Source organism: Plectropomus leopardus, chromosome 16 (assembly GCF_008729295.1).
Source record: "Plectropomus leopardus isolate mb chromosome 16, YSFRI_Pleo_2.0, whole genome shotgun sequence".
NCBI lineage: Eukaryota > Metazoa > Chordata > Actinopteri > Perciformes > Serranidae > Plectropomus > Plectropomus leopardus.
The window spans coordinates 28065507-28081830 of record NC_056478.1 but is presented as its reverse complement, the minus strand read 5'-3'; the positions used below and the strand labels follow the sequence as shown (position 1 = coordinate 28081830).

General features: G+C 37.7%; 1 protein-coding gene across 1 annotated transcript in view; it reads right to left on the bottom strand.

Annotated features, from left to right (window-relative positions):
• LOC121955893 (ephrin type-A receptor 7-like) overlaps positions 1–6619 on the bottom strand; it is a 70705-nt gene extending 64086 nt beyond the window's left edge. The window contains exons 1-3 of the mRNA XM_042503977.1: positions 6436–6619; positions 4820–4884; positions 3300–3969 (exon numbers count right to left, since the gene is read on the bottom strand). Coding sequence (XP_042359911.1) covers positions 3300–3969; positions 4820–4884; positions 6436–6529 — 829 coding nt within the window. The 5' untranslated portion in view covers positions 6530–6619. The remainder of the gene's footprint in view (positions 1–3299; positions 3970–4819; positions 4885–6435) is intronic.
• Between the last annotated feature and the right edge of the window lie 9705 nt (positions 6620–16324).

Sequence of the window (16324 nt, the reverse complement as noted above, 5' to 3'; positions counted from 1 at the left end):
TTTCCTGCATTACTTTGTGGTGAACGAAGAATCAAAATAAGCGCCAACATTCTTCATGGACTGAAGTAATCAGTGACTGCACTTAACAACCCAAAACTATATCATAATATCTGTTTACAAACTCTCACAAAACTTGTGGAGTATAATAAAACTCTCATTTATCCATTTGCATGCTCAGTACTTCCCAAACACATGCATTTTGGCTAAAAAGAGGTGTTTTAAAATGGAAATTTTTAGTAAAAATGCATGTTTCTGGGAAAAGCAGAGCATACAAATGGATTAATGAGACTTGGATAATATTGTATGAGTTTGCAAACATATGTTTTAATATAGTTTTGCTTTTGTTGAATGCGGACTCCTATGAATTCAATTCAAGAATAATGTTCATCACGGAGGCGGACAACCAATGCAAGAAAAACAAGGTTTTCTTCACAAATTTAAGGTAATTTGGTGAATAATTGATATAAATTTGCCATTTCGTGGGCTAAGTATTTCTGTAAGGCATCAACATGCTTTCAAAGAAGTGTAAGTAGCATCATTCAACGGCATCCAACAGTCCAAAAATGTAAATGCAATTCCATCACAGCAAGTAGTGAAAAAAAATCTACAGTAAATATGTTTCAACATTTAAATAAAAATGTGCTTTTATAGTGGCCTATCAAAAAATAAATAAATAAATACTTGTCTCATCTCTCAGATAGCTCAAAAGTTGCTGACCGACAGTTTGAAACATGGAATCAACAGGGTTTGCAACAAATTTGGCAGCTTTCTGAAACCAACAGTTTGGTGAGTATAACCATTTAGGCTTTTCATGCACCATTTCTATGTATACCTACTGAAGGTAACGCACCAAAGTCGGTATATATCCAACGTAATCGTGAACCAGTAATTTGTGTATAAGCCACGTAATCGGAAAGACTGCGATCACTTGATCAATGTGCTGACCGGAGTAAGGCAGGTTGGGGTGTTGGATGGGTCACAAAAACAGGACTTTTCCCCAGGAGATCAGTGTTTGGAAGCGTGGAAAAATCAAGTGAACTTTAAATCATTTCAAGGTACTTTGTCACTATGTTTCACAAACATTACCTATGTAACTTTACTTGCCAAAACCAAACGTACATAACTTTACATTAAGTACGTCACTTTACATAAGGTATGTTACATTACATTAAGAACGTTACGTCATTTGTGCAGCACTTACAAGGTGACACGTACCTAACATACAAGTTTTTTGCACATTTTCGTAAGAAATTTTACCAATCTTTGTGAGGATACGCTGACCCATTTTTACAGCAACAGGATGGGGTGTTGAAGAAAGATGGGTTTGAGCTCATACATTTTAAAAAATGTTCATACATTCCCATTACTTTTTGTGTACAAATGAGTGCAACACCAAAACATTTTTAAGGGGAGATTATTCTTAAGTTTGTACTGTTATCCCCTTTTGTCCAGTTCACCTCCCTGCTCTCTGTGACAGCAGACTTTTCACCACATCCTCTAGTTTGCCACACAGGTACAAACCCGTTTTGCTTCAGAAATGTGCACATCGTACAAACTACTTTGTTTGAAGCAAACTGAAGCCTTTGTAATAAAGGTGCAGCTTTACCCTGAGGCACCATTATGAAGACGTGCTTTTACACTGCTAAGACAAGCTAGTCCGAGGTCCAAATGCCAGGATTTCACATTTTTAACGGTCACAGCCACTTGGACTTATTGCTCCACTGTTCAACTGATAGAAATACTTTGAATAGCTTTTAGATTGTGCTCGGGGAAACTACTGAATGGACAATTTAATGTCAGTGGAGCTGCTGGAAGAAGTGCTGATGGTGCACCGTGATTCTCATTTTATTTAGATTAACTACCCCTTAATACAAAGGCTTCTCATGCCTCAGTGGAGATAAAGCTCATAAAGGTGCAGTGTCAAGACTGGAATTTGATCCACGTACACATTAAGGAGCCTTCTACCTCAGACTTTAAACAACCTGAGGGTAGGTTCACGGTACTGCTTGTCTAGTATATCTCGGCATTTGTTTTAGTTGACACGTGGACAGATTAATTAATATTGAGATGCAACAGTCCTCGGTTGTGAGGGCTCTGCACCAAGACATAATAAGAAAAAGGTTGCTAAAATAACTTTGACAAGCCAGAGCTATTGGCTGTTTGTGCTGCATTGCTCTCCCTGTGGAAATAAATCATGGGCTTTCTTTCCACCAAAGGGCACAACTGGATCTTCCATCTATGCATATTAAAACAACAAGAACAATAAGACGCAGCTCCGTGGGGTTGAATCAGCGATCGCCCGCTAACATCAGAGATGTAGCTCAACTTGAGGTGGGCTGTGTTGCTCTAAATTACATGGCCTAATACATTTCATTAACACACCTCCCTCAGTGGGGTCCCTAATGGATGACAGCGTGGCATAAAAGCTTGTCTGCCAGGGACACTAATTTGTTCTTAGACACATTCCATTCAATTATTACTGGCTGCTGCTCCTCATAAGCTGCTTAGATTGAGGTTGCCCACTTTGCAAAAAGAAAAAAAAAAAGGGGGGGGCTTGACAAGACAGGCCACTTAAGTTCCGTGACCTAAGTCACCCCCTTTTAATCCATGGTGATTTTTATCTTTCAAGTCAGGTGCCCACTGAAAATAATCCCCTTCAAGTGATGGAATGCATGTTATTGTTAATTGTAGCGGCACGATCCGGCACCGCAACAAGGCAAAGAACAAGCTACAGCGAGGCTGCATTTGCCCTTCCTGTTAGGCTCTTTCATAAATATCCCGAGGCCTAAATGCCAGAGTATGCCGGCTATTTGTTTTTCCTCTCTGCCGGGGTCGTTTGCCCCGGGTAGAGTGATACTGAAGGACTGGCTGGACTTCCTCTAGACCTGTGTATTCTGCTGGTGATTGTCTTGGCTCGTCTCCAACAGGGAAGGCAGAAGTATTGGAGCTGAGGAGCAAGTTATTATTTAATCCCAGTGTCAACAGAATCGTGGCTATGAAGGGCCTCGTAATCAATTAACATGGATTTCAATTATTACACTGTTTGGCCTCATGCATCTTTACTGCTGTCAAATCAGCCGCTTTAATCCCATTTGCCAACTATTCAGCCAGTGATGCCGAAATTGCATGATCAAATCAGGTTTATTATCTTTTTTTCTTGGCGCACCTCTTTAGATGAAAGAAATACAGGATACCCTTGACAGATTTCTAAAAGTTAATTCAAGAAGAGACAACTCTGCGAATGCTAATGACCAAATTAAATTCTTGTGTCTGGACCAAAAAGAAAAAAAGGTACTCACGTTCACATGCATCTCCTTTCTGGTGAAATCCAGCTTTGCATATACATTTCCCAATCGGCACAAGCCATTCCCCTTCAGCGCTGCAGTGCATCTTTGGGGAGTTGTCGGCCTCCTCCTCGGCGTCGCTCACGCACATGCCCTCGACCTCCACCAGTGAGGAGAACTCCGATCCCGTCACCGTGTCGGGGAACGTGGCCAGGTTCTCGATGATAGACCAACACTTCTTGTAATAAACTTTGACCGACACCAGGGCGATACACGCCCCGACATCCTGGAAGGCCAGGTAGAAACCCCGCCTTGACAGGGGGCCAATTATGCGCACTTCTGTATTCAGCTTCATCTTCCTCTCACCCAGGTCGCCCTGGGTGAAGCTTTCATCTGCGGCGATCGTGTCAATTTTCACATACTGGTTCTCCCGTAAGCTCCTGCCCACCTCAGAATCCGTTTCCTGGTAATACAGGTTGAACGTCTCCTTGCATGTGCCCACCACTCCAGGTAGGCTGTTACAATCCCTCAAGGTGAACTTCAGTTCCACAAAAATTCTCTGGGCATTGCCCTTCTCTATCCAGTTAGTCCGAAGCCAGTTATTCTGATTGGGCTCCATGACTTGGCAAACCTGGTATGTGCGAATGGGTGTGTAGTTCTCATCCAAGCCGCTGATCTCTTCCCACTGGAACAAGAAGACATACATTTTTTTAAGAAATAAATCAGAGAACGCCACACTGTTGAATTTAGCCATCAAACTGATACAGACATCCAATCATTGGCAAACTGGAGGTGAATATTCCAAAAACATATGAAATACAGCCTTTTCAGACTTTACTATTTACAGTAAACTTCTGGGAATGAAGGGAGATTAGCGGTTGCATCTCTATCGCACAAACACATCTTTAAAGAATGATTGTGCTCAGTTTATCTGCTCCTGCTCACATTATTTATTTAAAAAGTTTCTCACAGTCTGCTTTTAATCACACTAGCAAGTTGGATGTGGGTTGCTTAAGGCCTTTGTGCTCTGAATGTCAAAAGCCGAGAGAGTTTAGTAGCAGAAAACAGCTTTGTGCATTCTTTATCTCTCGTTCTTAGAGGACTTTTGAGGGCAGGGGGAAAATATCGGCTACTGATCCTTGCGTTGGTTTCACACATAGGTGTAAAATTCAGGGGAAGGAAGCAGTAGACACGTTAACCTTAACATATTTAAGATGTGTGCATTTGTATCCCCCTAAAAGAACATGAGAGTACACTGGGGCTTTTATTTTGACAAAACTGAAGACATTTACAGCATAAATTGATGCCGAAAATGCACAACTTGGTGCAAAAAAATACCAGAATGAGAGCTTTTGACACTTTTCTGGTAGAGTACACCCAAAAATGAGTCCCCCCCAAATGTTGAAACAAAACCTACGCCCTTGCATTCCCTCTCTAAACATTATTATTCATGTCACAGATGTGGGACATCAGAGAAAGCTAGGAAATATATACTGTAGATATGCTACATCCGTGTGATGCTTCTGCACACTTACCCCATTGGGAGGATAGGAGATCCACTCCAGTTCTGTCTGCTGTGCCTTGGAGTCCAGCAGAATCACTAGTGACAGGAAACCGAGAGGCAGGTGGTTAAATCTCACCGGGGCACCGAGGGTTGGGTATTACTGATAGGCCACACATCGGTATCTATAGCGCATATACGCGTGACCTAATTTCTAGCACAAGCAGCAGCAGCTAAAACATTCAATAAGAAATGTATATACTGCAGCAGCAGACAGGTCCTCGAGTCTGCGAGGGAACTTTGTGCGAGACAAATGAAGACGCTGACAGTGTGTACGGAGAAGAAATAAAGAGCCTAGAAGCTGAGACGCGTGTTTGGAACCATTACGCATAAAAATAAGCGCGTTTATTCTTTAAAAAATGTGGGTTCATTTTACGCATTTGGGCATTAAAACTCATGTTGGAGTGAAAGTTGTCGAGTTACTGTAAAAGCTACCATCCTGACGCACACACAATACATGCGCTTAAGAATATTTTCAGCTCAAATCGGTCCTAAAACTGCACGTAACGCGCGGCGTGTTTGCAGTTTTAATCTGTGTGGGAGAATTGACAAATCGGCCTGTTTTATGTTCCGAAGGGCAAAGCGGCACCAATATTTTAAAAATGAAGTTGTTTTAATTGCATGCACTACCCGCAGACAGCTCCATCAGGAGAGGAGCAGCAGCCAGGACGCATCGGCGTAAAAAAAAAAAAAAAAATATATATATATATATATATATATATATATATATATATATATATATAATATATAATATATATATATATTATAATCTCTGGATGTCTGCGAAATCCCGCATGTAAATGCAGAGGTTTATATATTTCATATCAGCTATAACATCCACACTGCGCTCCGTTATTAATGTATTATTGGTGGTGGGAAAACCAATCCATGTGCTGTGATTTTCTGTTTTTTTACGCATGACATAATTACATCAATTTACGCAGAATTGCATCCATTTAAAGTGCCATTTCTTTTGGACATATTTAAGCCCCCTCTTGTTTTTTTTGTGTTTTACAGCTTGTCAAATTGAGTCAGCTCACGGATGATGGTCAATCTTTTCCCCCTCTAAAGAAACAAGACTGGAACTGTTTGAGAGCCGAGGCCACTTTGGAGGAAATCAAACCTCTGAAGCTGCGTCCAGATCGACGGCACTTCCAGAGAGAGGGGGAAAGAAAGGCGAGCCTGCTGGGACGATCGATCCGCTGATATTACCTAGTTTGCTGTGATAGATTGTTAATCTATAACGAGGCAAGGCTAGTTATACCGATAACGCATTGGCGCGGGGGATAAAAACAACAGCTCCTGCGTCTTAAACCGTGCTCTAACGGCGTTTAAACTGGCGTGCGTAAAACAACCGAGAGGTCGCTCGCGAACAGCCCGGGCAGCAGACAGCGCTGTCATGCCCGCGCACCGGCCTCCATCTGACCGCACTGCTGATGGACACAAAATATGCAGATTTCGAAAACATCGATTTTAGGAGAAGATATGACAAAAAAAAAAGATGCGGAATTTGGACACCTCGTTATGAATTCTGGAGGATGTCTCCCAAACACGCGACGGGATGGAAGAGTCCAAACTTTAAGAACTTACCTTCCTTCGCATTCTGTGCTTCTCCGCTGTATACATAACAGCATAAATGAAGGCAAAATGTAATCCACAGACACGGGATGGACCTGGAGAGCATGGTGCAGCCGCGGATTTCAATCTAGACCGTAACTCGCTTTGCCACCGTCTCGTGTGCTTCCCATTGACGACACTAAACCGGCTCTATGTACAACAATCTGCTGGTCCCCCCCACTCAAATAGCGTCTGCTGCCGCTGGAGGAGACTGTGGCTCGGCGGGTGTCACTCAAACAGACGGGCGCAGGAGCGGCCAATCGGAGCGCGCAGGAGGACGCGTCACGAGGAGCGAGGGCCAATGGACGTGCGGAAGGAGATGGGATTTTCAGAGGGGAATGTGCGGTGGTGGTGGAGGAAATGTTGTCACAACTTGGTTAAGATATTTTTTGGGTTTTCTTCAGGAAAATGGCAAGGGATGCTCTGGTACAGTCGGTCTAAACACACGCACGCACATACACGCGCGCACACCACAAAAGACCATGCCAGGAGGATTCTGGGTGGCTGAAATAGCTCTCCTGAAAAACAATGAGCTCAACTCAAGTTTGTTGCTTTTTCCTTTTATGTCACTTTAAGACTTTGTTGAACGCACATCTGTTTATTGCGACTTTGATTCTGTTTTAACACAAGAGCATCTGAAGTAGAGATCAGTTGCTTTCCCTTATCCTTATCTCATTTTTTTTACTGACATAAAACAAATAGTGTTCCAAAATTCATTGCTCCAGGGTTCATGGATGGTAAATTTAAGTTTTGTATTATTTTGAATTCTGATTTTAGACTAACTTTCATCCTGGCACAGAGTTAAACTTTATGTAGGCTAGTGCGGCCAAACTATGCTGGTGGCCAGAGGGAGGAGGTGGGGACCAGCCTGGCATAGAGGCAAAATAGACGGCATGCTATGAGGGCCTCCCCTTTGGACAAAGTCTTATTTTTGTTCCATATATATATAAATATATATATATATATATATATATACACATACATACATATATAAATAACTACACTGTTGTAATAAAGCAAAATACCTTAATTCACTAGAATGTAAAACTGTAAAAAAAAAAAAAAAAAAAAAAAATCTTTAAAGTTGTTTTAGTGTCCAGATAAATTAACTGTAGGCATAAGATTAATATGTGGCAACTCTGTATTTTTAATTAAACTAGCCTATTCATCTACATGGAAAATTTTGAGCTCAAATTTGACCTTTGACCTTTATTCAGAAGTTAAGGTGTCTTTCTGCAATAAACGAAGAGCTCCTGCCAAGGCAAAATGCATTAAGTCTGACTTTGTTTGTTTATTACAGAAAACAATATACTGTATAATAATAATTATAACCAATACACAATCCAGTGATGTAGCATGAAACTATCCATTCAATAAAATAAATCAGTCAATTTATTTGAGTTTTTTGTTAAATCACTGTACCTTGATTGTCTTTTCATGTTGCATTTCACAACATTATGACCACATTGGGTAAAGTAATATTTGCAATTAAAATAAAACCTTAATAATACTATTTTCCTTAAAAAAAAAAAAAAAGAAAAAAAAGCAATGTAATTTACAAACCCCGAATAAAAGTAATTTCATGTGTGGATAAACAAAGCATTTTAAGTGCAATGAAGCAAACTTTTGGAATTTTTCCCCAGAACTTTTAGTAGTTAAGGCAAACATAACCCACTATTAAAAAAACAACAACAACAACAACAACAAAAAACATGAGATACAGAATATTTTCTACACATGACTGAGGGGATCTTTATTTTTCCAGAAATAATGAAAAATCATTTGGACCAAAATAAAGTTGACCTTTTGCCCATATATGGCATTAAATATAGCGGAGTAAAAGTACATTAGGCCTATTTTATGCAAGTAAGTACCAGTTGCCTAAAAGTAATTACACTGCTTACGCAAATGTACTTAAATATTTTCCACAACTCCATTGTGACTGTTTTTTTAAATATAGATTTTTGCAAGGTTGCTTAACACAGAATAGTCTGCACATATGCTAATATAATTATCCATTGTTATGTGTTTCCTTTCCCACTGTAGACTTGATTTGGATGTTAACAGACTGAGCATGTGTGTGTGTGTGTGTGTGTGTGTGTGTGTGTGTGAGAGAGAGATAGAGAGAGAGCCCCTCAGCTCTGTGACTTTACAGCTCACAACGAGTGAACCCACAATAATCAGACCCTGAATGGTACCTCTGCCACTGGGTGGGTGGAGATTCGGAACAATCAGCGGAGAGATCAAGAGAAGAAAAAAAAAGTCAAATCAAGTAAAATCTGATCTATAGAGCCCATAATCACAAATCAGGTCTCAGAGGGCTTTAAAACCTGAACAACATGTTGACCCTTAATTCCAAAGGTGTGGGTCTCATTTTATCATTGGGGGTCACATACAAATGCGGAGTCTGGGGGTCCTTCTGCAGGAAATTTGGAGCACAGAGCACTTCATTTCCTGCAGTCTGGTGATTTTTTTTATGCACCAATTTTAGTGGAAATGTGCTAAAGGGAAACATAAAATTCAGGCGGCAGGTGACAAAATCTAAAAAATATAATGAAATATAATATAGCAAGTTTCTCATAGATTCTGTATTACTTTATATATTCATTAAGGCATTTTTTAATCTTTAGTTCTCTTTGATTTGGAGCAGTTACTTTTTTTTAAAGATTTTTTGGGGTCTTTTAATGCCTTTAATGAACAGGACAGTTTTTGAGATTTTTAAATGGGCATTTAGCTCGTCAATTATGCATTAATTCATTCACTTTTTTGGATAATGTGCAATGGTTTTGTCTATATTTACATTTCATTGTATGTTTTCTTGTTATGCAAATTAACTTCTAGGCATTCTTATTTCTTTAACAAGAAATGGCGTAATTATTTGTGAGAAAAAAATTACCTTAAGAAAGTATAAGTATATATGTGTGTGTGTGTGTGTGTGTGTGTGTGTGTATTACTGTAACATAATTTAAAATATATATTTAAAACAATTTTACATATATGTTTATAAATGTTTTGTGGACATGTTTTCCTTATTTTGGATAACAAATTTATCTAACTACAGCTAATTTTAATATAATTTTCTTGTCACCTTCTTTGTTTTGTGTTCAGTTTCCCGGACATTCTTGACATTGCATTTTTCCCCATGTTTCCCCAATCAAACACTTTTCTCAGTTTCCATTGGTTGAAATACTTGTGAAAGGCGTCCAAACTCAGCACAACACAAAAAAGTGACAATTCAGGTTCTAAAGCATTAACAGTTCTTAGTGCAAGCAGTTTTTGTTGTTTTTTTACAGAACATTTTAAACAAATAATACTTGAAAAAAGTGATTGGGACAAAATTTAAAAAAAGTGGTGGAGACATGTCCCCAGGGCCAGGAGACAAATTAATTAAGATAAGGAAAACTCCTCACACAAAAAATATCAAATGTGGATAAAGGAGGAAAACTCGGGAGGAGCAACACAGGAATGTGTGAAAGGTGTCATATGTGTGAAAGGTGTTATATGTGCAGAGCAGATAGTCATACATTACGGAGAATCAGACTGACATTGTTAAGAAAATAAAGCACAAGTGTATAGTTTTATGATAATTAAAGTGTTTCAGACACAGTGTGACAGCCTCTCCATTCAGCACCTGGTCTCTAATTTGTGACAGCGTCTTTAATGTTCAGCCGAATAAAGTGTTTGATGGTGAGACACTAAATGATGTTTTTAATCTGTGGAAGGTCACCTTAAATAAGGGAAAGTCCCACTGAGACGACAGGACCTGATTCATTATTGCTCTGCTGCTTGAGAGACTTTCAGCGTGAAGATGGAACCGCCGGGGGTCTTAAATAACAAAGATAAACAAACAAATAATAATAATTAAAAAAAAAAAAAAAAAACACGACTAAAAAGTCTAAAGTTAATTTCCCCACTTTCTTGGATGACTTGAAATATCACTTAAAAATTAAAGCATAAAGCGGAGCTCATTATCCCTTTATACATAACAGCATTTGTTGCAGGTCACTAATTAATCTCCATTACCTCCCAACAAGCAAAACAGCTGTAATTATGGCCACAAATATTGATTAATAAACTGTGTACATAAAAATGGACAGCAGCAGACAAGGACTCACTTCAAGGTTTATTTACCTCTGCTTTTCTGTTTTTGTTTTTTTTGTTTGGCCTGTTTATTATGCAAATTGAAGCTAATCCTTTTTGCCCTTGATGCGCAGCCCATTCCTGCACGAAAGTGTATAACTAATGATTGTTGAATTAATCTGGATTAATGTTACCTTTATCGTGAAGTGTCTGCACGACACCATCACTACACCAGTATCGGTTGCTGTGTGAGACAGGATTTCAGTGGTTTTCAATCAACAATATTTCATTTGATTTGTTAGTGTGTGTTCTTCTCTCCTGTGTGATCACTGCAGGAAGATTTCTTCTCTTTGGGGTATGTTTTTTTTTTAAAGCTAAGGACAAGTTAAAGCCCTGTCAACTTCTTAGTGTATTCTCAAAGGATCATTGCAATTTATTACAACTTAAGTCAGGATGGACAACATCATTTCCATAATAATAATAAAATTGTACCAGGGCCGTACAGTGGCGCTCTATATCCCCTCAGAATGTTTGGGGAATTTGTGGATTTTAAAGAGCAGAGTACAAATTCTGCAAATGCATATGGTGATTTCAATACACTACTCTTGTATTCTTTTAGAGTTAAAAAGGAATACTCCCAAAAATACTACTACTACTACTACCACTACTACTACTAGTATATATGTATATATATATATATATATATATATATATATATATAAATATATATATATATATATATATATATATATATATATATATATATAAAAATGAGAATGTTTTCATTAAATCTTATGAGCCTCTCAGAGACTGACATATAACAAGTTAATTAACCCTTTGAAACCTGGAAAGATGTCACTGTTCTTGCGCTCTGCTCAGATGCATTTCACAAGTATATAAAACTCTGAACCATGAGCAAATTTGTTTAATTTCTTCTGAAAACATACAAGAGAAAAAGGCAATGAGCAACTTTGTAAGAAATGAAGAAAATGGATTTAGAAAATTATTCCAATAAACTAGGAAAACTACCATCCTAATTATATACTGAAGAGCATGTTCCAGAAGCACTTTTAGTAGTGAAGTGAAGTAAATTCCTTTTATGTTTTATTTTTTAGTTTTTGTAAGGGATATTTTCTTGTATTTTTTTTTTTTTTTTTTACCAATTTCTTCCTGATTTTTGGGTTCATTTTCTTCTGCATATATTTTTTGAAAGAAATAAGCTAATTTAGGGCTAATGCTCATGTAAAGATGTGATTCTTGCCCTTTCTGCCTTTAAAAAAAACATTGTAATGTTCCTATGTTTTAGCAATTTATTTTCAGCATAGTTTACATATTGTTATTAATGGCAGGAAAGACCCATGTTTTTAAGAAACTAGAATGATCCTTTCAACGGTCTACAGCACTGGAGTAGTGCATAAAATCTAATATGTCTTTTTTAAAAAAAAAAAAAGTATATTTTTAAAGTTTTATTTCCCTCCCTTTGCTTCTATTGTGATGCAAATACATCTTTTTTCAAAGTAAAAGACAAGATGAAACCCAGCAGACATCATAACAGTGTCATTTCAAGGAAGTTATGTTGATTTGCTTTTTGTCTTGTGTTTATGTTGTCTTGTGATTTCCTGTTTTATTTTGAAATTCTAACTCTCCTCTTGTTTCAGGTCAGGTCACTTACTTCTTTCCTTTGTGTGTTTTCCCGCCAGTGTGATTGTTCGCCCCACCCTGATTGTCTCCACCTGTTTCCCCTTACCTTGTGTCTATATAGTCAGCGTCTCCCTTTGTCCTGTGTGGGTTTCCTCTTGTCATGTCAGTCAGAGAACCAGCGCCATTTCCATGCTCAAGTCATGTTTTGTTTGTTGCTCGCTCCCTCTTATTGATCAGGCCAATTACCTTTTTTGTTTGATACTTTGTTGGACTCTTGTTTTATTTGCTAGCAGTTTGTTCCTCGTCAGAGTGATTTTTTATTGTTACTTTTGCCTCGTCAGAGTGATTTTTTGTTATAACTTTTGCGGCCTCTTCAGAGTGATTTTGATTTTGCCTTCCTGTGAAATACTATTTTCATTGCCTTTAATAAATCTATATTTTGATACTTTGATCTTGTGTGTCGTGCATTTAGATAGATAGATAGATAGATAGATAGATAGATATACTTTATTGATCTCAGAACTGAGAAATTGGGAAATTTGGGAATTTGGGTTCAGCTCCTAGTTTGGTCTTATCAAACAGCTGTATATTCTTACTGTTTGCCACTTCATCATTTTTTCAACACCTTGACTCTCTCAACAACAGCTCTAACTGACTAATGTGAGATATGTCAGTAAATTTGAAGCTGTCTCACCTCATTGTACCATACCTACACATGCTCACTGTTGCCATGGCGTCCTCTAATTAAAGCTTTCCTGTTATCCTCGTATGGAAGTGACACTGAGCATTAGAGGTATTATGTTCAGCACTGACAGTAATGAAGCTGCCATCGTCTTGCCTCGTTGTTGCCAAATTGATTGGCTAACAGTGAAAAGTGTAAGTGCGCGACATGTCAGAGGTCACTCGGAGGCGATTAGAGCTGTAAAACTTTACGTGTCAGCGTGTACCAGCTCGGTGCTGGCAGAGCCTTTTCAAGCTGATTTCAGTTCAATAGGCGCTCTGTCATAACAGGCAACAATGAGGAGGGAGCGGCTGCAAGAAGACGCAGCTGTCGCAACAAGAAGCTGAGGCAAAGTGTTACTGCAAACTGTGGATTGACACACACACACTTAATGAACCTGTTGCTTTTTTCAGGAGGGTTCAGGAGCTCTTTAAAGTGTTCCTTCCACAGGGCTAAAAATGGACCTTCACACATGGCCACCATAGGCACATTTTTATGTTTTTATTTGACATTCTTAGTCTTATATCAGTCTCTTATAATCGTTCTTTTACAAACAGCATTTAATAACAAAGTATGACATAGCGTCACACTGGATTGCCAACTAATCAGTTTTAATGGTTGTCGCTGTCAGATTCACAATAGACTCAACCATAATTCTTTACAGCCCAGTCACCAGAATAAAATGTCGATTACACCCATGTTTATGACCAAACAATGTATTTTCAGCCAAAACATGATGGTTAATAACCAGTGCTGTCACATGGAAAATTAAAATGTAAGGTACATAAAGGTTCAATATATCAACTACCTATGAAACAAACTTTTGTAACATATCCATGGTTTGAAGAAACATATGCAAACATTTATTCTGGCAGTTGGGTTATTCTTATTTATCTGGTGGATTAACTCAAAAAACCAACCTGTTAATATCACCAGTCCAGATGTGTACACAGCAACACAGCAACAAAAACAAACTGTTTATATTTATATATAGTATATATATACATATGTGTATATATATGTGTGTGTGTGTGTGTGTGTGTGTGTGTGTGTGTGTGTGTGTGTGTGCATGAGCATCAGTGATGCTGTGATTCAAGCAGACTGTGTTTCACCTGTGTGACCTGTCACCGATCAACTGTGCAAAGCACTCTGAGGATACAAAACAACCCAAAACTTTGGCACACGCTTGAGAGCCACACACAGCTGTTAGGTTCAATGTTGCTGGTTGACATGGAAACCTACGTTATGCAGAGGGAGTTCAGTGGGCATCCAGAGTGTTTCAACAGGATAATTCACTCAGTATAAAAATGATTTGCAAATCACTGCAGCTTTATTACATTTGCCTTTAATGTAACAAGCTCTACAAGATGGTGCTATTTGCTAAAAAAAAAAAAAACCTTAACAAAAATCACAAATGATAAATTATAATGCAGAAAAATTGTTCAAGAAACATTAAAATCAACACAGAACACAAACAGGGAAAAAAGAACAGGCATCAAACAATAGTCTGTCAGTCTGTGCTGCAGGCATTCAGATTTCAGTTGAGATTAGTTTAGATCAAATACGTCTCAAGTCTCGGCAGGTTGAATGAATAGAAACCAGGGGCGGCTTGGAAAATAAGACAACACCTACAGTATTATTGTATTCTTTGAAAAGGAAAAAAAAAAAACAGGGCTGTGAGGGTTTTCAAAATACTGATTCCCCAAACACACACACACACCCCATCCCCCAGGACGCCAAACAGAAGTCTCTTCATTTTTGAATTATTGAATTTTTGAATTTTAAATATTTTATTCATTCAGCTTCTCTCCAATTATAATTTTTATTTGCTTTAAAAATGTTTTACAATTCTAGATAAACACTGAATTATTGAAATGCATTTTTGAGGCTGATAATATAAAGTATTATCCTTTACAGAAGTAATACAGGACTGTAGTGAAGTTGGAGCATACTGAGGTCGTGTCCTTGGTGTAGTTTTAATGAGTTAATATTCTACCAATGCACTCTGATCTCACAAAGTAGATTTTTAAGGATTAATTATCTATTTTTTTTTTTTAGATCCAATATCTTAAATAAAATAAAATAAAATACTAATAACTGAAAGGGTTGAATATTTGTCTGTGAGAATAATGATCTTGTGATGGAAAGAACTTCTTCTACTTAATTAATTTCAGAATAATGAGCACAGAAGTTCTTTTTTTCAATCAATGTCAATTCACAACAACTTTTTGCTTGAGGAAATGGTTTTCAAGATCTTTGTGGATAGAAATTACAGCAAATAATGGGAAAAACTATTGAATTTTTCTTTTATGTCAAACTACAGAAAATACACAAATAACAGTCTAACGGATAAGTGCTGTTTTGGCTTAGACTGTATAAAATAATGAATGTAGCTAACATGATGTCAAGCATTTGTTTATGGACTCTTGCTTTGAAGCCCTGCGATCGGCATTTTGCCGTCACCATCTACATTTGTCATGAATATTCAAATTAGCTATTGAGATGAAAATCGTTTTTTTTTTTTGGTATCAGGCTGTAAAGCCTCAAGTGGCCATTAGAGGAACTGCACTTTTTGGCACTTCCATGCTGGCTTCATTTTTCAACCCAGACCTTGCCGCTTGGTCCAAATCAAGACCACTAGTTGAGGTTGAGTTGGTCTATTAGTTTTATGTGTTGGACCCATGACCTTGGCATTTCTAAAATCCCTTTTATAGCCCGGTGATCCCCAACACTCTATTAGAGTTCCCCCTTTCAGTTAACCACTTCCTAAAGGAGCTAAAAAATATCACCAGCTCTGATGTCTGTGGAAAATTTTTAGTATCCCACGATGGTCTAAATGCCTTTTAACCCTTTAACACCTGGATCAACATGAGTTTCCTTGTGCTGCATTTACACACTTTTTCACAAACATTTAAACCTCCGATACTAGAGAAAATGAAGAACTTGTTCCACATACTGCAATACATAAATAAATAAATAAATAAATAAATAAGTTACATTTCATTACATTATTATTATTACATTACATTATTACATTTTATAAATATATATATATATATATATAAAAAAAAACAACCAGGAAAAAAATCGATTCTTATAATTACATTTTTAAAAATTTTCTTATTTGGTTTTGGTTTTTACTGTTCTTTTCCCTTTTTTTTTTGTTCATTTTCAGGTCGTTTTCTTGTAACTTCTGATTCATTTCTTGCTCATTTTTGGGCCCTTCCTTGTTTCGATGATTTTTGCCTTCTTCCCCTGCTTTGGAAAGACATCAAACCCAGCTTCTTAGGTTTTTTTTTAAGGGTTAAATCTGAAAAGACTTGCAATACAGTAATTAGAGTACGGGTTAATACCTCATTTGAAGTAAAACCACACATGGACAAACATTTACAATTTTAATTCTTTTCTGCAGAAATCTGT